This window comes from Pyxicephalus adspersus, chromosome 5, assembly GCF_032062135.1.
Source record: "Pyxicephalus adspersus chromosome 5, UCB_Pads_2.0, whole genome shotgun sequence".
In the NCBI taxonomy this organism is placed as follows: Eukaryota; Metazoa; Chordata; class Amphibia; order Anura; family Pyxicephalidae; genus Pyxicephalus; species Pyxicephalus adspersus.
In genome coordinates, this window is record NC_092862.1 from 57,171,598 (window position 1) to 57,194,531 (window position 22,934).

Here is a 22,934-nt window from a genome sequence, read left to right on the forward strand (position 1 = left end):
TCACTGACTTACCTTTTTTTCTACTGTACGGCTGGGTAACTCTGTTAGGGCAGGGATCAGCAGCTTGCTTCCTGGTGCAGAATCGTGGGGGCGCGTGTGCCGGCTTGTTACTTTCAGTTTCGCTCTGCACTGCAGCCAGCATCGAGGAGACACAGACTGTATCAGGTATCGGAGGATGTCCTATTCGCGGGTGAGTGCCTTATGTTAATTATTTTAGCAAAAATCGGGGGTGGCTTATTTGATGGGGATGCCTTATAATCGGGGAAACACGGTAGCAGTGCATTGCTGATGTTTGGGTTGCAGTTGGTAAGCAACCCAACGCACCAATGCATGTGCTGTGTGTTGCATTAACGCATTTTACATTTTTGTTCGGAAATGTGCACATTGCCGTAGTGGGAATGAGTGAAATCAGGACCCGTGTGGCAATATCAATACCACTGGAATCACCCTGCTTATCCTCATTTGTAATACACAGAACACTGCATATCTGTCCTGCATGCTGACCTTTATAAACATTTACTATTGCACAAAAATTATAGGAGTGTTTTTCTTTTATTTCATATTTTGTTTTTAAGTTATTTTTTTACAATATTGTTTCTTTACACAACCATCTTTAAATACTGATGTTTTTCAGATTACTGGTAATCCTGGGATCAAAGCACAGCAATGTGACAATAGCAAAAGGCTGCTTGGGCACATGGCAAGAAGGGGTGTGTCAAGATGCCGAACATGTGATCAGTGTCAAGCAAGTTACTATGGATACCAGATGAAGCTTCAGAAAACAAAAATGCTGTTGTGGGCCAAGTGATCATAGAGATCTGTAGGAAGGGGAAGGTATGTGTTATGATCTGGATATGGAATTGTGCAGCAGGGTGATGAGGGGGTAAGATGAAGGGTTCCTGCATTATTCATATATATATTCATATAAGGTGTCAGTGTGCACACAGCCAGCAGGTGTGGTCAGGAGGGAAGGAGGGAGGGCAGAGCAGCAGCAGGTGTCACTGGTCCTTGCAGCATTGCTCAGAGCTCAGCAGTGACAACAGCACAGAGAGGTGTGTGGGCTGCATACAATCACAAACCTTTCATTAGACACACATAGATATCACAATCCATAGATGAGCATTCATCCAATACACTACTAACATGCTCGCTTTGTATTTTTTAGTAAGCCTAGATACAGATCTTCAGGTGCAACAATTGTATATAACACAATAGATACCAGGAGTCACACACCGACACTAGGTAGCTGATCATACCATGAAGGTTGTCTGGAAGGAGCCATTTATTCATGTCACTGATTGAGGACTTCTTCTTTTCCAGGTGAAGCAGTCAGCGTGTGAAGTATGCAGCCCGCTCCAGGTGCAGGGCGATCCTTAGCCCCCCTCGCCCAACAACCTGCTGTCAAAGCAGTACACATTTATAGAAACGGAGACCCCTTTTTTCGTGGACGTCGGCTGCTGATCCACGAGAAGAGGGTTGGCACGTTTGAGGTCTTCCTTAAGGATGTCACAGGTGGAGTGCAAGCCCCCTTTGGAGCAGTAAGGAACATTTACACTCCAAGATATGGACACAGGGTTACGTCTTTGGATGACCTACAGCCAGGGGAATGCTATGTGGCCGGAGGAAAGGAAAGTTTTAAAAAGTTGGAGTAAGTGTAAATATTTTATATCTTTTATTTGTAAATGTATGACCTTGTATGTAAAATGGCCAACAATTCAATATTTGATTGTTATATGTCACATGTAGGTAAAGGCGAACCTACCCTGCTCCTGATTTCTAAATGTATTGTTGTTTTCATCAGAGTTAATTCATTAAGTTTGCTCAGCTCTGGTTGTATATTAATGGGCGCACAGTGATGCAGTACAAATGACTTAATTCTGCATATGAAAAAAATAGAAAAGAAGGAGATTTTTGTAGCCTTATCTGCTTAAATAGAAGCCACCTCTGGTTTATTATGGCATTCCAAAAATGTACTAGAAAAAATCATAGTTAACATTGATTGTTTTTTACTATATAGAGATACTGACAAGTCCATAGTCTGATTTCAGTTTGTCAGAATATTATTATTATTATTAATAAACAGGATTTATATAGCGCCAACTTATTACGCAGCGCTGTACGTTAAATAAGAGTTGCAAATGACAGTGACACAGGAGTAGGAGAGAACCCTGTCCGGAAGAGCTTACAATCTAGGAGGTGGGGGAAGTAACACACAATAGGTCAGATCAACAAGGTATACAGACAAGGAGCCTACTTTATCATCCCAATAAGATTGTATCTGGTCAGACGGACCCTTGTTTGAAGCCGATGAATAATAATTTCATAGATCTGATTAAATCACATTTTGTGTGGCTGTTTTAATTGGTTTGTGTTTAGTAGTTGATTAAGGTCGCAGGTGGACAATGCTGGCTGATATTCTCAATTACCGATGTGTGTTTGTAAATTCTGCCAGTAATGGGTTAGATCATTAAAAAGCAAATTATAATTATTGTAAATGTAGGTATTGCAATACAGTGAAAACTATCATGTATTATATAGCAATGTATACAGGCAGTGCAATTTGTTTCCTATGTAACACTATAGGACAAGAAAAAAAGTGATTTGCTGTTAATTCCCAACTGGCTTGAAGAGTTACACCCACTATCTTTCCATCCTGTTCTGTTTAAAAGCCAATTTATTATTTTTTATTCTTAATTAGTATTTACTTTTTGGTTTGGTTTACATTTCTTACACTACATTTATTATGAACTCTTGGTTGTTGCACTGCAGCCAAATAGCCTCTAAAAGTTTTGATTTCTACAAATTATATAAAAAGTGTTAGTCATTTTTTTAGTTATTGGAGTTAAAAACAGGATTAGGATGACATTGTCAGTGAAGTTGAATGCTTATTAACTTTCCTACTGCCTTTGGTGACCTAAGATTTTGTGGTTTGATCATTTGTACCACTGTATACATACTGTGCAGTTATTAAATGTGTCAAGAAGTCAGTCTCTGTTTGAATGGGGAATGTTTGTGGGTTTCAGAAAAAAAGTTGGATGCTTCTGGCCTTGTGGTGTAACACTACCAAATTTATGAAACAAAATAGTTATGCTGAATCAAATTATTCAAATTATTCATACCTGTTAGCTCCACCACATCATCGTTCTAAACAAAAAAAATCAAATGTTTCCTCTCTTTACAAGTTGTACTTCAGTCAGAAACACATGGGAAGGCTTTTTTTTTTAAATAATACGAACAAGGACTTGGTTACTTGGTTACCCATTAATGGTTTTCCGTATTACCCATGTCCATCACTCTTCAGGCATGCTGAAAGTAGCATGTATATTCACATTCTGTATGTGTATTTTGTTGTCTTGGCTAAACTTAACATATATTTTTTATCCACTTTTTGTGGAGTTTTGTGTTTGCATGTATGTGTGTTTTACTTCTTTTAATCAATTCAAGATTAAAACAAGCAAACTTATTGTGTAATACTAATTCTAACCTATTGTACCCCCCATGCTGCCCTTCAACCAAAATTGCTAAGAAGCTAAGAAAAGCAGTTTAATATTTACCTCTTTGGATGCCAGTACCTGAACACTGATAGTGAATGGTTTCTGTGTTCAGGCAGAACGACTGATTGCCTAGTTTTGTCTGTAAATTGGACTTTGGTGGATACAAGTGATGCAAAAGAGGGCCTGGAGCAGATAGATATGCATTGTTAGCAGTTTGGGCTAAAGGGCACTGAAGAAAGTCAGAATAAAACAGTAAGGGTTAAAAAAGTAAGTGGTATAAGAGTTGACATTTACAATACATACAATATGCAATACTTGGATTAAAGCTGGTATCAGCAGTCGATGTACAGAAATGATTAGATTAAGAGAGGTATAAGCAGCCAGTCATGTGTGTTGCAATTTAAGGAGCATTCTGCTAAAATCAACCAATGTAGTAAAACTTACCCTTATGACCAGAGAATTAAGTAATGCAGAATGTCAAAGAGTGGTAGACAATTATCTGAATGGAAGTGATGCCTCCCAGATAGCAATGGTCTTGGGTTGTAATCGTACAACAATAACCAAAATTATTAAGAGCTATGAATCCTCCGGTAGAGTGGAAAATTACCAAGAGGAGATGTTGGATCAAAGTTGGATGAAGCCCATAAGGAGGAGTTATGCAAGTTAATGTTCGAAGACTGTGGAATAAGCCTCAGGGAAAAGAAGGATCAATTATTTGCCAAATTTGAAAATAATTTATCTATTTTAACAATAGATAGATGCATTGATAAATTCCAATGGTCATTAAAAATACCTTCTTTATGTCGTGCAAGGCACAATGATTCCTACTCTCTTCAGGAATGGCTTAGCTATGCTAACAAAAAAATACTAGATCTCATTGCTAAGGAAGATGGAAAAAACATCTACTTTCTTTTAACATCTCAATGAGATCCAAAAGGGGAAAATCTCCTATTGGGCAGTGCATGTTGTGGCTGAAGTGCGTTCCAGAAAATAATAAATTTGTTGTGTGAGGAATATAAATGGGACCCTCCACTTTAAGTCACAAGCATGAGCATTTAATCATGTGAAAAGGGTGTTCAGCATGGCATCCTAATTATGGATAATGTTCCTTTTCATAAAACTAGCCAGGTAAAGAGCTTGGTTGAAAGTAAGGGACACCAACTTTTATTTTTACCATTATACTCTCCATTTTTTTAATCCTGTTGAGAACATGTTCTCTAAATGGAAAGAAGTAGTAAGAAGAAATAGGCTAATTAATTTGGGTGCTTTATTAGAAAGCATGAATAGTGTGTTTTTAACAATAAGCAAGCAGGATTGCTCAAATTATTATACAAAAATGATTATCTTTTTGCCTAAATACCTAAGAGGAGAAAGCATTATTGATTAATAAATAATTTATTTAATTTAATGTTTCTTGAGAAAAACTTTTATGGTAAAAATATTGTGTTAAATTTTATAATACATTTATTGATTTAGAAATAATTAGGGGGTCTAAATTTTTTTGTGAAGTTTGGTTGCAAAAGTGTAAAGTTTGAATGCAAAAGTGTGAAGATAAAATGAGAAACCCTGTAATATGCTAATGTATTTTCCACGTTGATTGAAGGAAGGCAATTTACACGCCATTTAACCACAGAACTACTGGCTGGGAAGCTGACGCTCTACTGTATTGGCCAGTTCAAACAAAAGACAAAAAATAAACAAACATTAAGGTTTTATTTATTGTTTTTATCAAGTGGCTATAAATTAGTAGCATAGCATGCATAAAAATCAGAAACAGGAACTTTACCAGTTAAAAATATGAACCACATTCTTGGGTAGTTTTAAAAGAAAAACAAAGCTTAACTACATGAACAAAAACAAAAGCTGGAAAACTCTAAATAATGTATATATTAAACTTGGAATATAGTTGTGGAGTACAATAGCTGTTAAATGCAATCCAGAACTAACTCAATGTAGTGTTGTTCTAAGAAACAGAATTGCTTCTGCCAGATCCTCTTTCATTGAAGCTTTTAAATCTGACTTGATTATTTTTAGAGATGAAAATAGTCTTTTAACACTGACTTGGGTGGGTGGCATTGCTGTTACGGTTCTTGCCACATCACTAATAATCTCGGCATAAACAAGGATGGTTTCTTCTACAGTCAGTTTCGATGAGCAGTCATACTTTTCTTCTTCTTTTAATTCTTTAAAAAACTACTGCTGGAATCTCTATATTTGCACATTTTCTGGTCATTTATCTTTCACGCATATGCAATGTCGCTTTACTGTTGAAAGTTTAATTTTGTCCAAGTAGGAATCAAAGTCTAATTCTTCATTTAAAAAGAATGATCCTGAATTACCAGTGCCCGTAGGTTCATTCATGCGAAGTGCTACATCATAGAGAGCCTTTTTTTGCAGTATCGGTCTGCTCAACGCTCAACAAATTTGTCTCGTTGGATCAGCATAAATAGCAGCTAACAAGATTTGATAATCCAGTAAGAGATTTTCTCTTTTCTTCATTGAAGATACAATGCCATCAGCTATTAACCCTCCATTTATGTTCAGGCAATATATCAAGCTCTTCCATTTCCACAAGAATTTAGCAGGTGTTAAATCTTCAGATTGCAAACTCTTGGTCCCAGTAAAGGGGTTAGAAAGTAGATTTTTCATTGCTTTAACTTGTGTCTACTGGCTTTCAGTTAATTAAACATTTTCATTGTCCATTTCTTCAAGAAAGTCTTTTAATTCAAGCAAATGCTTTACCATCAAATTAGTGCTTCACTAGCATGTTGTTTCATCCAAAATGGCTCCTTTTCCTGCACGTCTTTTCAAAATGGCATCTGTTTTGAGGGCCCTGGCTGCAACAGTTACTTGCCTCAATTTGCCAATTAGAGTAGCTGCATGACGATCTTTCAATTTGCAAGTTGCAGAGTAAGAACAGCACAACGCATATGTTAAATAGTAGTACGCTTAAATGTTTCTTCAACAATGTTATCCAAAATGTCACTATTCCCTTCGCTTTCACTTTCTCCAATACTTGCAGAACTGTCTTCCTTTATTATCTGTCTCTCACTTTCATCTACTTTCTTAATTTTCTCAATTGTGCTCAACATATCAGAAGCTTTATCTGTCACAATACATAGATCTGTTCCTTTTAATTTCAAAATCTTCTTGAACATCCTCCACTAACTTCTGAAGATAGTCACTTGTCTGATGTGCCTGGTGTCCTTTACTCCCAAGGTTCGCGTTATTGGTTTATTATTTTTATCAACAAATCTAATATTTTTAGCAAAATAATTAACTCTGTGACATGGGCACGCATCTATTTTTTTGAAGACAAAATGTCCCTTCAGGCCTTTTCGTAGTTCTTCGTTTTTACATTTGGCCTCTTCAATTATAAGTTTTCTTTATACTTTCTCTTTCCAGAGATACACCAAGTTTTTTTTGGCCATTTCTCCCTTTAGGCCTAAAACGGCTGGCTGTGAAAAGAAGGATAGTGGTATACTATTCATTACTACCATTCTAATAATGTGTGTTTTTTTTTTTTTCTGGTGTCGTTGTTATGGTAACTTTGTCAGATATAAAGAATCTTCTTAGTTGTGTTTGGTCTCCAGTAGATTTCTGAACATTTTTTATCCTAGAAGTACATGGAATATTTTCATTGATATCTTTCTAAATTCACAACTTCTAACACTTTAGAATGAAAACGCTGCAAGTGTCTTTTCAAATTTGATGCTCTTGTAGGTGGGAAAGGGGAAACTTTGCATTGGTGAGGATTATAGAACACAGATATGCTTTCTTTGTTCTTCCAGGAACCTGGATGGTCAGTCTGTGATGTAAATGGCTGCCATTTTGGTAAATCCACTAAATGTGTTCACAATCAAACCTTCAATTGGCTGGTGTCATAGCTGGTCATGTGTAGGGCTCCATGGTTCCAGTTGCAGAGAGGCTAAGATGGTGCCATGTATGCTATGACAAAATCTGAATTCATGTATAAAAGGTATAGTAATTGTTGATCTAACACTTTTGCTAGACTTGTAACAATATTGATTTTTAAAATAAAGTTGCATTTGCCCTATAAGAAAAGGTAATTCCTTGTAAAGACTGATGAAATGGTTGTTTTTTATTTCCGTCCTTATTGGGAGGATGTAATTTACTTTCCTTGTAGTAACCAAGAATAATATGCACAATATGGACGAAGACAGCAGTACTACCCTTAAAGAGGTTTTAGTCTTTTGCCTCTATATCCAAAATAATTAAAAATATTTAATTTTAATATTCCTCTGTCTCCAAGGAAATCTAGGTAAAAAAAGTACCCAAAGTATGTGGATTGTTCTTTTATCTTAGTAATTGTTTGGCAGGATATTGAGTCATTGCTGTACATAGTCACCTGGGATAAACCACATTCACTGCATATCAGTTAGTGCTAATAAAATAGAAAAGAACCTGTAAAATATATAGCAAATGTTGCTTCCAGTTAAATATTGCAATAGTTCAAAGTTTAACCTTAAAGACTTTTTTGTCTTTTCCAACTGTGTTAACTATTAGTTCAGAAAGTCATGTAACTAGGCCCAACTATTCCCTTATTAGCAATAACACACTGATTTCGGATTCTACCCCTCTCCTCTCCAAAACCAAAAAGAAAGTTTTATTTGGAATTTTTTAATATAGCGACCGACCTGGTGGGGAGGAGAATATTTACTCCTATGAAGAATACCACTACTTTCTAACATCTCCGGGTGTAATGCATGGAATGCTCTTGCTGGGCATTGGGATTCTTTTTGCCAACCCCTACGTCAGCACTTTATACTATAGTGATGTGGAGGGCATGCCATCTTATACTTTCACATAGTTCCTGTGCTCTTTATTACAGCAAATATTTCACATACAATCAGCTGGAAAGGTAAGTATTACCCTTCATTTTCGCAGGGTGGCTTTAATTTTGTTTGATTCATTTATCAACATGTCACTTTGTTTACACTCTATTAAATGTAGATAACCTTTCAATACAATGGAGTGATTTTTGAAAGGATATATAGGCTGTTTACTTTACAAGGGGAATTATTACCTGCCAATGGAATGTTCATATAGCTTAATTTCCTTTCACAAGATTGGGTGTTCTTTGCAAAGTGAATTTGCACTACAGTTACTAAACTAAGAGAAAATCCTTTTGTACAGTGATACTTCACTTTGCAATGTGTTTAACAAGCAGCATTTTCCATCACTTCTTTTTAGAGAAGTTTCCTCATTTGTATTACTCAAACCAAAGAGAAAATTTTGCTTTAGTTCACATCAACTTCATCCTGGCTGCATTTTTTCTAGGTAGGTATGAAATAGGAAAACCCTAACCGTACAGCAAGCACCATTGGGTGCCTCTTGTCTTCTTGCTACCAGCGTACACTAGTACACCAACAGAGCCCCTGAAAATCTATGCAAATACAAACTTTCTAAAAGTCATTATTTACTTAAGGTTGGTCATACCCCTCTTCTGTGTTACTGTGCTTAGTCTGCTGATTGGTGGCTCAAGCTATAGGAAGTGTACCCATGCACCACATATCCAAAAAAAAAAAATTACTGAAGAAGTAAGGATAAACACAGTTTGGTAACTGCTGAAATTTCTACAACTGTTGCCACTTTTCAGTTCTGAAATGTTGCAGAAGTACAAAGCCTTAGGTAGTTTTGTTTAGAATAGAGAAATTCTCCAGTTTTTTTTTATATTTATTTATGCCCATTGCACAATGTACTGGAATAATCTCAATTGCCAGTGCTGTGTAGACCAATGTTGGGCAGTTTACTGTTTACTGTATTGAATAGGAACTTTTTTTAAAATAAAAAACATTTACATTCCAGCTGAATATTTGTATCATTATAGCATCTAAAGTGTCATGAGTAATCAAGATATTGTATACAATAGTACCAAACTAAGTTATTCTTGCCCATGGATAAACTGTCCCTGTTTCTGCAGCCATATTGTAGCTTTAGTGGTTGGAAGCAGTCATTGGTGGTGTTTAGGCTTGTTGGATATAAAGTAAAAATCAGCATAACATTTACTCCAAACTAGGCAGATATAGTCAAAACCTCTTTTACACCAACAATTTTCTAAACTTGTTGCTCTAAATCAGCTTTCTTATCTTGTCAGCCAAGGTTTCTGGGATTAAACTATGATGGCTGACTACTGCTGGATGCTGTACCGTGACAATCCAGACAAAGAGTACACAAGAAAATCATACTGTAAGCATTTCTGAAGAAACAATGGCACCTGACTGACACCGCTCAGTAGATCAATACCACAGTGTGCCTTATCTTCACACTGAAGATGTATTAACATTCACGTCAATGGTGCTTACGTTGTACTACAAAATACATGCACGTACCACTTTAACTATATTTGGAACTCAGGAACTGTACTTGTTAGGGAAAAACTGAAAACCGATCTGAAATCTGCTTGAAAAACTGATTTGGAAAAGTTTGCCGTAATTTCTGATGATTATCAAAACTAATTTTTTGTTGACCTGTGTTATTTTTAGATGATATCAGTTACCAGTTTTCTAAATGGTTGGCTGCTTTACAAAAATCACAACAATGACTTAAATAAACATGGGAGGGAGAAACATTATGAGGCAATGTCTGAAAATCATAACAAGAATAATAGCTACCAGGGAACTAATTATTCACTTTGGTTGAAAAGTTAGAAAAATAAACATAGCTGCAAGTATAAATATTGACGTATACATGTCCAACAGAATGCTTAGCTTTTGTAGAAAATAAGTGTAAAAATCAAACACACTGGGGTGGTTATTATTATTTTTTTCACTGGGATCAAGCATCATAATAGCTCTTTGTTGTTCATGTTGTAAACCCAGTCACCCAGTACTTTAACAATCAACATTTTACCTAAATAAATACATTTAAAGTGACCCTGTCATTACAATGAGAAGCTTAATGGAAAGCCACCCGGTAAGAGAAAAGAATGCGTACTTACCCTTTAGTTGTCCCATGCTGTGCGATGTGGTACCAAGGTGTGTGGGCAGGATGGAGTAAGTACTGAACATACCCTAAAGTGTTGGATATCTACTGTGACCAGGGGTTAGTAACGCATTAGAGTTTTAATACACAGCCCATTGGAAAGGTAAGTATACACGCTCCTGTTTTACATGGTGGCTTTAGATCATGTTTGTGATTCCAATGACACAATTACTCTAACGCTGTGCCGCATTCCTACAGGATCCCACACCTTGAGTTTTTCCAAGCATGGCTTCAGTTCACCAAGCCTTGCAGCTTCAGAAAATCATTGGGTTGGTTCTAACCAGATATTCTAGGACCATCATTCCCCATTACCAGGATGGTCTTAGGCTCTGTTACGATTTATATGTATATAATTCCTTTACACACACTTCTTTAACCAAGTATGTGTAAGGCTGGGTTTAGACAACTGCCTTTAAAAAGGTTAACATTATACCAAATAGGCTGATTGGAAGTTTCAGCACTTCAATGTGTTTTTTTTGGACTCTACATGCAGCGCCCTTGCAACCCCCTTAGACTGGAATGCTTAAAGCTGTGCAAGTATTTTTATTTTTTTCTTGAATTTTTACAAGCCTTATTTATTTATTAAAAAAAAAAATCTGAGTTTCCACTGCAAATATGAAAATGGCATAAGGCTACGTACACACATGTTAGAGGATTCTTGTCCGATCCTGGCCTCAGGACTAGTATGAGAGATGAGATTCCAATTGTGAGTGTGTACAGCACTCGTCTGACGTTGTTTATGGATCTGTCCTGGTGGATCCACATACGATCCTAATACAGTTGAAGGGGAGTAAGCGCAGCGGAATGCCACTCTGTTACTCCCCCCCCCCCCTACAGAGTTGAATAGCGCTGTATGTACAACGCTCATTCAGTCTTTTGATGTTGGAAAGGATCGTGAAAGATCCTTTCCAACAACAATTATTGAATGTGTGTATGTAGCCTTTGCCCAGATTAGGACTCAATTATGGAATTGTGATTGAAGAGATGGAGATAGTAGTAGTAGTAGTAGACCGGCTGAAGAAAAGTCCCCAATATCTACTGTAAAGAAGGTGACTGAAGTAATGAAGAGTATAAAATAATTACTTGAGCAACTGAAACAAATTCTATTAAAAAGTAGAAAGGACATGTCTCCAATGTTATCATGTTACTCCAGAATACCTATTTTATGTGTTATAACAAATCTTATAGTAGCTGTTTTTATTATAGTGAACCTAGACTATGCACCCAGAACTATTACAAGATTCTGAACTAGCAGTAAAGAAGAAGCACTCAATTACTTCTGTAGCTATAGGCATTGTGGAGAAATTAAAGTTCACAACAAGGGCACTGAAATCACAAGTTCTATCCCCTTTACTTTCTGAATCACTGACCTTAAAAATGTATACAATAGACAATTTGGACTTCACTCCCACTTTTTATGATTGTTCCTGGTAGGTGACTTAGAATGTATTGTAGCCAGAAACAGGCAGACAGCTAGTATTCTTAGAAGTATGTAGTACCATTAGTCCTCATTATGTTATTACATTTGTCATTGCAACAGTATCCTAAAAAAAAGTCCTAAAGAAAAACACACCTTAATTATAACCACAGACAAAATGCTTTAGGGCAAACGGTGTAGCCACTAGGCTAATTGTCTGTATTTTTGTTTACTCACTCATTGCTGAGAATAATCTGCTAATATGGGGATGACTTTCTAGAGCAGTAACTGTCAAATTTAAAGAAACACAAAGAAATATGAATAACCTAAGAACCTGCACTATATGGAATGTTTGAGGTGAACACAGGTATATAAAACCATGAGAAATGCTGTATGTATGTATTAGTAAAGTGGGTGCATAGTATGTAGAGGTGTAATTTATAGGGAGTAAATATTGCAGGTAAATTTATGAAATTCTGTTTAGGATCTATAACCTGTGCACTTCACTACTGCACTATTTTTTTCTTTTACTGTGTTTTACTGCCTATCATTGGTTTTGGACTGGTCAACACAACTTAATTTAATATGTTTTCTTTTTCTCTTTTCAGCTACATACACATCGGTGAGAACAAGAAAAGGACAGTAGACCCCCTGAGTCAGGTATACATATTTTTTGTGCTTGTAACATTTATCTAATTTTGGATAATGTCAACCTATAATTACACTTTGTAATAAACCAACAATAGAAATACTACTGTAGGAAGTGTAGTATGGGAAATGAACTAAGGAACTCATGTTAAACATATGGGAAAGGGCAGGTGGTGGTTGCAGACTTATGCCTTCTTTTTTACTGATGTCACTTGGGAAAGATAAGTCCTTGATATCCCATGAGAATGTACGCCAGCATATTGTAGGGACACATTCTCAATGGTTTCTAACAACTGTCTTTTACAGGGATGAGGCATAGCAGCTTTTTTTTATATATTCTCCACTAGCAGTTTTTTTTTTGGGGGGGGGGGGGGATTAATAGATGGATCCTTTTTTCATGCATGGTTCAATTTAGGACCCATTCCTTGTGCACTACTTGATTAATAACAAACTGCAAAGAGCATCAACAATGTGCAATCAGATGACTGCAAAGTACAGTGATTGCAGCCAATGTACCTTGAAGTCTTCTAAATTCAAATATGGGTTTGTTTTGTTATAACTAGAAAAAAAGCACAGAAATTGTAGTTTGAACTTGTAGTGAAATTAAATAAATTGAAAAATTTTAACCAAATGCATGTTTACTTATTCGACAAAACAAAACATGAAACCCAATGTTTTTGAAATCTTCTCAAATTTTCTGCTTATTTTAGAGTTATGAGTTCTGCTTATTTTAGAGTTCTGCTTATTAAGAGTTAACCCTACCATAACTGCTCTTTGCATTGCAATTAAGTCTGAAAGTGCTTTGTTGGACGAATGAGCTGTATTTATAAATCTATTGTAGAAATACCACTTCAGTATTTACCTACTTATTGGAAAGCAATTTTTTTCCTGCTATAATAACAAATTCTATGTAGTACCCTAACAATTCTTATGTCCTTGCTTTACTCTTTAAAATCTACTTTGTAACCGAGAAACACACACATACACACTGCAGAAAAGTAATACAATCCTTGTATTGTTTATGTCTTTAGGGTATAGTTACAGCATTCTGTGGATACCAGGACAAATGTTTTGTTTACTACATAGAACTATTGTCACAGTAGAAGGCTGCTCATTTCATGGTGACTATACCACTCCCAAAAAGTGTGATATTGAGGAATTCAATGTCTATTTTCTGTCCCAAAATTTCCCAAGCACTACAGCATTTTAATGACTTCACTCTGATGAATTGTAATACCTTGGGTTTTAGTTTGGGAGCTTGGCACTGGTAGTTTTCTCATTGGGAGTTAAAAGTTCCACTACATTGCTAATCTAAAATCGAGGTAAATTTATCCTTTTTTCCTACCTGAACACTTAAGGACTCATCTCCTGATTCAATACGTTTTGAGTCACTTATCCAAAACACATAAAGCAGTAAGGAATTCTGAGTTGTATTTGTGATATGTTCTAAATCTGTGCCAAGTTAGAGACAAACTAGAATGTTCTGTCTAATATCAGCCATTGCAGCCTCTATTTTCGCTCATGACGGGTGCACCTTTTAACAATAACAATTAAATAATACATTTGCGAGCAGGAAGTTTTTTAATATTATGTAGTTTATCTAATCTAATTTATATATATATATATATATATATATATATATATATATATAATTTTTTCCTTAAAGGGTGAAAATGGTTTCCCAATGATAAGCTATGGATCAGTTGTGACATGATATTTACTGTACTATATGTAGAGGTAACACTTGAAAAGCTAGAAAATGATTGATTAAATCTCCTTTTTTCAGCTTATCAAGCAAATGGACAGACATTACTTATTACTACTAAGCAATGAAAGCCGATCTAACATATATTGACCTGTGGATATAAACGTGACAGTCTAATATTCACATAATACAACTAAATACACTCTACCAAACTATAAAGAATGGTTGGTTTCCTTTATCTCATATATGTGTTTTTGCTTCTGGCATGCAACTGTTTTTTTAACACTGGAGATCTATGCACTATAGAGTTAATAGAGATTAGCTAATTTTGCAAATATTTCCCCTTTTTAGATATGTGAATTCATATTTTGTTTGGTCATCCATTTATATGTTTATGCGGGTGCAGTGTTCTGATAGTCAATCCTATATTTTCTTTGCTTCCAGTTGAGTTCTAAAGCCCTCTTATGGTATATGTGGCACATGGCCCTACTGTACTTTTCATGGTCATCTACTAAGCAGCCTGCCATATAATCATATTGGATGTATTGTCTACATTGATAGTGGATTAGGTTTTCACCCAAATTCAGAATAGTATTCTTCTTTCCTTGATATAGACTGATAAACTAAAGACATAAGTGGTCTTGACAAAGTATCATTGTGAGTCCTTGCTTTTTAGGATTTACACCCAATGTGTACTGCTATGCGAGCCCTTGTCATTCTGAAATGAATGCAACTTAACACAAATGCATGCAAGAACAAAAGTTTACATATGCAGAGTTTAGGAACAGAATAATATCTCAAATAAAAATGTCATGCTGCCATGTAGGCTGAACTTTTATTTGCCATACATACAGCTCTTGTATTATTCCACAGTGGGTGAAGGACAGTATGATACAATATTACTTTCCTTCTATGCCAGATCTGGAAGTGCAAGCAGATAAATGCCTAAATGTAACAACTAGTACCTGATTGTTCAAACAAATTTGTCCTTTTGCCAGTGGAAGCTCATGTTCTTTGGCTCACAATTCTACTTTAATTCTACAACTTTGTTTTAGAATTTTTATTGTTCGTTTGCCATGAAAGATACCTGGCTTATGGTCAAGGCTAATGTGGTCTCTTGTTATTTAATATTTTGTGTAGAGTTATTTGAAGAGATAAATACCATTTAGACCTGTTGTGTCTTCTCCATAGACACTAGTTACAACTTGACCATTTGGGATAAACCTGGCATAGTTGGTGAACAAACACAATTGTTTTTGGTACAACAATATGAAATTGTATCCCCAGAGGTAGCTGTGTAAATAAACCTTTATGGATGTTGTTCAAGGCAAATAGGTCTACTGGGAACAGAGAAGTGGCAACAATCACTATACTACGCTGTACACTCTCCCCAAGCAAAAGGCCCTCCATTATTATGTAGAGAAGCCTAGGTTTATATTGTCAGCCTTCTCTGTAACACTCTGCCTTCACATGATAGTATGTCATGAAACTAATATACCGAATATCTGAGTATATAACATGATAAAATAAATCCAATTATTCAATAAAATATAGGGATAGTTTGCTCATTACAATACTTTTATCTGTGCATATAAAATTAACTATTCCTGTACCTATCTAGTAGTCTGAACATCGATTTTTGGTGTTTAAGTAAATAAGTAAATAAAGTAAATAAATACACATGCACCAAACTAAATAGCATTTCAAAACCTGTTTATGTATTGCTCCTATCAACCTATGTAAAAGTATTTAACAGTGGAACCTTCCAAAAAAAAACTTACGAAGTATTGTATGATAGCTTGATTTGCTAAGCATTTGCTTAGCTGAAGCCTTTTACAAATTCCTTTTAAAGGTCTCTTTTAAGATAGCAGTGCCTATTTGATTGAATATTTTTTCCTAGATTTTTATACACATTATATGCTAACAGTGGTTAGTGACCCCCTAAACTTTTATTATTAGGACATGCCACAGATTAACTGACCTACTTGAACTGCAGGAGCATAGATTCCAACTCCAATACATTTAGTAGAGTTTGTGTATGTATGCTTTATGGCCTGTGCTGATTAAACACATGGTTAATTCTGTAAGCATTCCATTTGCATGTTCATTCATGATCAATGAGCTGCCATATGTAGATATCCTTTAGGAAAATGGGCTAACAGTATATTATCTATTATAGAGGAGTTTTATACTATGTATACACACATATATAACACACCAAATATAAAGATTCATATTCTCCATATTACTTTAGTTTACCTATGAAACCAATAACATATGTTATTTAATAACACGTTGGAAGAAATATTGATGCTTTCTACCCTATTGCAACCAAACAGATATCTGTTTTCAGCTCCCAAAAAAAAGCTGATACCTCATTAGTTACCATAAATTGCTTCATATTGTCCCTTTGTGCTTATTTTCATTAAATAAATTATTATTTAATTAAAAAAAAAGTTAATTTAGGTGACTTAATAGACCTTTTAAATAAGGCATGGACACCAAAAAAATGGAATGGAACTGGACAAGTGTGTTGCACAGGTTTAGTTCTGCTTTAATGCTGTTTTTGTATCTTAGTTCTGCTGATGCCCAGCAGATTAATTCAGTAACTTCCTGTGTGCATACACTCACTCCAGTGATGGATGTATCCCACTGATCTACATCAGAATCCCTATAATGGCAACTGTGGACCATGCTTGTACACAGTAGTAACGTAAAGACTTTACCTAAATTGTGACAAGGTGACAACCCTGGAGCACAGCAAGGGACAGTTATCACCCGTTTACAGCCTGTCCTAAATAAGGACCTTCACAGCATCTTCACCAGGAGACAAGAGCACCCCTGTGAGCATGTTCCTTGTATGCTTATGTGTGTGCAAAAAGGTCTAATTGGCTGTTAGGGCTATCTCCTACAGGTGGCTGATTTGAAATCACATATAGGTTCCTACACCAAACGTATGTAAAGATTCATGTAATGAGTCTCATAAACTTACCTGAATGATTTGTGCTTATTTATGCCTAGAGTTCAACTTTAAACAATTAGATACCAATACATCACAGTGTAGTAAACTCTTAACGCTGGTCAGAGATGTTTGACATGACATGGTGCAGTGGGTGTACTGTCTATTTACTGTAAAGGATATAGGAAATGTGTTATGGATGATTGGGTAAGTTAATGATAGTTTGTGAGTTCCAGGTTTGCTGCTCAGTCAGGTCTTTTGGCTAAGGTCCCTTGCTCATTTCTTTCCTCTTGCCTTTGTCTTGGAGTGTTTCCGCAGCTCATCAGAACACTTGACACGGCAAGGAATGCTGGGCACAGTTTGATAAGAATGTGCAGCAGTTAATTTACCAAAGTGGAGGATTTAATTACCTCTATGTTGGTCATTCTAAAACCTACAGCACGTGCTTAGCACTGTACGTGTATTCATATTAACACTGCATTTTCTGATAACAATTTTGTAATTTTAGTTTTTTTGTGCTGAATGCAAAATTAAGGCACCATACCCTTCCTTTATCTAGACTACAATGTGCTCCTTGTTTGGGACTTGGCATTCATTTGACTTAGCCGACGTTGAATCTTTTATTACGATACAATTAAAGTAATGGGGCCACACAGATCAAAGTCAACCTGTTTTTATTCTTATGAAAATTTTGACCAACTTTGTGCCATTTTGCTATGGATGAGTAACACTTCAACAAAAGGCCAACCTTGTGTATAGGCTACTCCTGTACACAATAGGTTAGCTCCTAAACTAAAACAAACCTGCTCATGAAATACACAGCTTGGGTGGTGATATCTAAATGAAAATATCTAGTAGGGGCCAGATAAATCAGATTAAAATCTACAATTAGGCTACACTTTAAGCATACCCTTTAGGTCCATGATTCCTGATGTCACCAATGTTGTATATCAAGGGACATTCTTTTGACAGGAAAAATGTAATTGTTTATTAATATTTTATTTCATAATTTATTGTTGTGCAGTATGGTGACAAGAAGTCCATCAGGAACACGCTTTGAGCATTACTTTCTTATGCTATTGTGTACCATTGTGAAACCATGTGTGCCTGGGTAAAAAGTGATTATATTGTTATCATTATAGTATTTATATTACGTGAACATATTAGGCAGCACTGTACATTAAATAGGGGTTGCAAATGACAGACAGATAAAGACAGTGACCCAGGAGGAGAGATCCCTTCCTCCCGAAGAGCTTACAATCTTAAGAGGTGGGGGAAGCAGTACATACTAGGAAGGGGGATATGGATTGGTGGGTGAGTAGTTAGGGTTTTAAGAGACAAAAGAAGACCATGTAGGCAAGTTTGAAAAAATTGGATTTCAGTGCTCTTTTAAAGGAGCAGAAAGTAGGAGCAAGGTGAATAGAAAGACCATCCTAGAGAGTCAGGTCAGCTCTTGGTGCCATGCATGTGATGAAGTTATAGGTGAGGAAGTCATTGAAGGAGTGAAGAGAGTGGATAGGGGAATATTTTTCTTTCAGGCCAGAAAGATAAGAGGGATTTGTATTTCAATATTTTTATTGATTTTTAAACATAGTAATAACAAAAACAAGAAAGAAAAATTATTTTTTCGTACAAATAATGGACAAATAAACCATACAACAACAAGACATAAGTCCAAAGCAGCATGAGTGTCCTTTCAAGACACTTGTTTAAAAGGTAGTTCTCTGTAAAATGACAAATGACAAGCATAGATCTGGGAAAGAAACAAATTTTGCAAAAACCATCTCGAGCTTCAATCAAAAATTAAAATTACCAAAACATTAGAGTCATAAAGCCATAGAGATGAACAATTACAGATATGAAAAAGGGGAAGGAGGAAGGAAAGGGTGTTGGAGATTGTCAAAGTAAAATATGTGAGTATAAGTTGAGACCTTAGAAAGCCTTAAAGTGTGTTACACCAGTTTGTATGATTTCCAGGGTTCCCAAATTTGGTCAAACTTATCTATTTATCACTCAAGATGCTAGTGAGTTTGTCATTGACCATTATCCAGTTTAATTTTTTAGATATTGGTTCTATAGGGATATCCCTCCTTTTCCAAGCCTTTGCTAATGCAACTCCTGCTGCCACCAAAATAAGGGTTATCGGTTTTTGGGAATAGGGGGGAATAGGTTGGTCAAATTTGCTAAACAAAGCACTTTACCCAGATTTCGGAGTATGTAAACGAACAATCTCTGATAATAACTGCTGACCAATAATTTTAAGCTGTCAGGCATGACCACCATATATGTTCCATAGTTACTCGTTCGTTGCATCCCCTGAAGCACAGTGGGGAGGCATTAGACTGGTATCTCAGTCTCTGTTTGGTATAAACAAAGGACCTGATCTGCCTGTATCTGAAGTATTCTGTGTGTGGAAGTTCCCAATTGCTTACTAAATGTTCGAAGCTAAACATTGCACGCACGTCAATGGTGTCCTTGACTCTCCCCAAAGGGGGTGAGAGGTACGTGAGGAGACATTTGCTTGTGATTAGTTCTAAGTCTATCCCAAAGTGATAACGAAAATGCCAGAGATGGGCATTTTATTAAAGGTCTAGTCTTTTTCAAGGTCCACGTTAGTGGTATACATGACATTTGGTCTAGATCAATCCATTGTGGTTTGGGTCCTGATATGTTACATTAGGCAAATTGGGCCAGGTGCGCTGCCTTAAAAAAATGATATAAATGGGGAACCCCTAAGCCCGCTTGTAATCGGGGAGCAAACAGGGCCGCTTTCTGTACTCTGCTTCTTTTCATTTGCAAGTGTTTATTGACTTGTCCTGAAATTGAAATTGGTAAGGAAAAGATAAAGAATACCTAGAAGAACATTCATTTTTTTGGTGGCAATACGCCTGAACCAGGATGGTGGGGACCTAGTCCATCTCTCTAAATCCGAGAGAATGGTCTTTAATATTGGGCCACAATTAGCTTGATATAATGTATGATGCGTTGGGGTTAGGTGAATTCCTAAGTATTGGAGAGATTTCTTTCCCCATTGGAAGTTGAAGTTGCTCTTAATAACCTCAATTTCCTCTACTGGGATATTTAAATTTGGGGATTGAGAGTTAACACTATTAATATGTAGACCCGATAGTTTCGCAAAGTCTCCCCAAATAAATTTGGTAGCGTTGTTAGCGACAAATAAATATATAATAAGATTTCATCTGCAAAGGGACCGCACTTGTAATCCATTTGGCCACAAATGAGGCCTTTAATGTTTGGGTTGGAACGTATTGAAATGGCTAAAGGCTCTATGGCTATGGCCAATGCGAATAGTAAGGGAGAAAGGGGACAACTTTGCCTGGTGCCTTTTTCGATAAGGATGGGGGAAGACAGACAACTAAAGAAATCCTCATGGTGGGGCAGTCCTAAGATAAGAATGATTTGAAGGCAAAGCATTGAAGCCTAAATTTGATGCTAAGCTGAAACAGAAGCCAATGAAGAGGACTACATAGAAAATGCAGCAGAGGACCAGCTGTGGGAAGTATAGATAAGCCTGGCAGCAGCATTCATAATAGATTGTAGAGAAGAGAGTTGGGTTAGTAGAATACCAGAGAGAAGGAGTGAGAAGTATTTAGTGCAAAATATCAATATCTTCTAGGAGATCTTGTCCATCTACCTGCTTGCAGCCAGTCAACCTTGGTGACAATTCCTCACTTGCAATGTTGCCCACTTCTTCTACTTCTACTACCAAAAAGAGGGACAGTTGAGGATAAAAAAGAGGGACAGGACGACTTTGATCTAAAAAAAGGACAGTCCTTCAAAGTCAGGGACAGTATGGTCTTGCTAACAGTATTTATTTCGAAACAGGAATATACAATTTTGTACCAGATAACTAGTGGAAAATGTCCAGGATCTTGTCTGCCCCTACATGATTTGATAAACAGGAACTAGGAAAACAGAAGGTGGTAATTAACTGTAATTATACACACTTAAGAATTTTCTCCATAAACACACAGTACAATGCAGAGTAGTGAGTTAATGATCTAACACTGCAGGTAGCCACATTTCAAACTGTGTTGGTTTCCAAGTAACACAATTAACACAACAAAACCTGACAACATTGTTTTTTTTCTTCTGTGTTTGAGAAAATAAAACATCTGATGGACAAAATTAGTGAGCCAATTTCTATTTGGTAGTATGGTCTCCATTGGCTTTATACACGTCTTCATCTGTGTCCATACTAAAAATGTATTTGGCAAATATTAGCTAGAATACAGCACTACAGTATAGCTATGGTATGAAAATAGTTTAAGGTTGTAAATATGAGTTTTATGTTGTCAAGTACTTTAGCCAAATCACATTTTACCCTTTTATATTTTACAATCTGTTATTGGCTTTACAACTTTGTTGCTAATGCTAATAAGCACAAAGTATAATTATTTTGCTGTGAAGTGTTTTCATGTTTGTGGAAGGACTCGTGCCTAACCTGTGCACACATTTTGAAAAAAAAAATAAAAAAAATACAGGTTGCCATTCAAAAATCCATCCTTCAATAATCCAAATGCCTTTTCCGGCATGAATTTCGAAGCTCATTTTCAAATTTACACTGTTTTTTGGAGGCGCCGTTTATGTTTAGATGGTGCTTTACTCCAGAATCAGCTGTTTTGCTTTTCCTCCATAAAATGAAGCTGGGGATGCTGTTACTGTCAGTCAAGATGATCATTCTGACAGCCTCTCTGCTTTTTAGCTTCTTTTTGAGGGTACAGTAATGATTAAAATTCAAGCACTATTTTGTTTAGTTGAACTAAAATCCTGTGAAACAGTCCTATTTAGTTGGTCAACATTAAAATTTCATTTGCTTTTCCTTTAGTGTCATTTTTTCGAAAATCGGGCACTCCTTAGGTCCGCAGGTTGCCGGATTATTGAATGTCAACCTGTATATATCTCATTTTATCTCAATGTTTGTGTCACATGCTTCCCTATGTCTCTTAGCTCCTGGAGCAGCAAATGAGGATAGCAATTATGAGAATGTGCCATGGGGGGCTTTATAGACAAAGGTCAGTAGGTAGGGGGTTAAAATCCAAGTGTATATCCAGTTTATGGAAGTATTCATATACCCAGCTTTTCTTTTGCCATTACTATCCAAGTAATACCTTCCAATAGGATGAACTGCATATAGCACTGAAACAGATTTTGACACTTTATTTTTTTTTATTTAAAGCCTAATCTTTATAACTGCGTTTTAAGTGTATGATGAGTACCTGGGGGTCTGCTGTCATTGACTTGGATTAAGGTGTATGGCAAGCTTTGCAAGTTTCCAATGTTTGCCTTCAGTATTGCTAATGAGACCCAAACAAAACGTGTAGTAAAGCTGTAGAAACACATTTTATATTGGACCATTTTATGTTAAAGAACAGATATTGGCTTTGCAAGGCATTTAAGAGTCTCAATAACACAAGGCCTGTTCTTTACATCCTTGTAAACAAGGCCTCACTGTCCTGTTGACAAGTATTTCACCAGAAAATAAGTGAGGGAACAATGCAGTGGAGACTGTTGACTTGTAATGCCTGTTGCTTTTGTAAATAAAGAATAAGACTATAAAATCTGTATATTAGGTTTGGTCAGACATAAATTTTAAATTTCCAACATTGCTACTGTGATATAGCATGAATAGTACTTCACCTTAGCAACACAAGGAAGGTCATTTACAAATGATCACCAGGAAAT

General features: G+C 36.2%; 1 protein-coding gene across 6 annotated transcripts in view; it reads left to right on the forward strand.

Moving 5' to 3' along the window:
• Positions 1-775: 775 nt before the first annotated feature.
• Positions 776-22,934, forward strand: part of DCDC2 (doublecortin domain containing 2) — a 95,569-nt gene continuing 73,410 nt past the window's right edge. For 5 of the 6 annotated variants that reach the window (XM_072411613.1, XM_072411619.1, XM_072411615.1 and 2 more), the window contains exons 1-3: positions 776-834; positions 1,321-1,648; positions 12,525-12,576. In XM_072411613.1, coding sequence (XP_072267714.1) covers positions 1,344-1,648; positions 12,525-12,576 — 357 coding nt within the window. In that variant the 5' untranslated portion in view covers positions 776-834; positions 1,321-1,343. Of the gene's footprint in view, positions 835-1,030; positions 1,053-1,320; positions 1,649-12,524; positions 12,577-22,934 lie in introns of those variants that run through there. The other variant, XM_072411614.1, reaches the window with a different exon arrangement.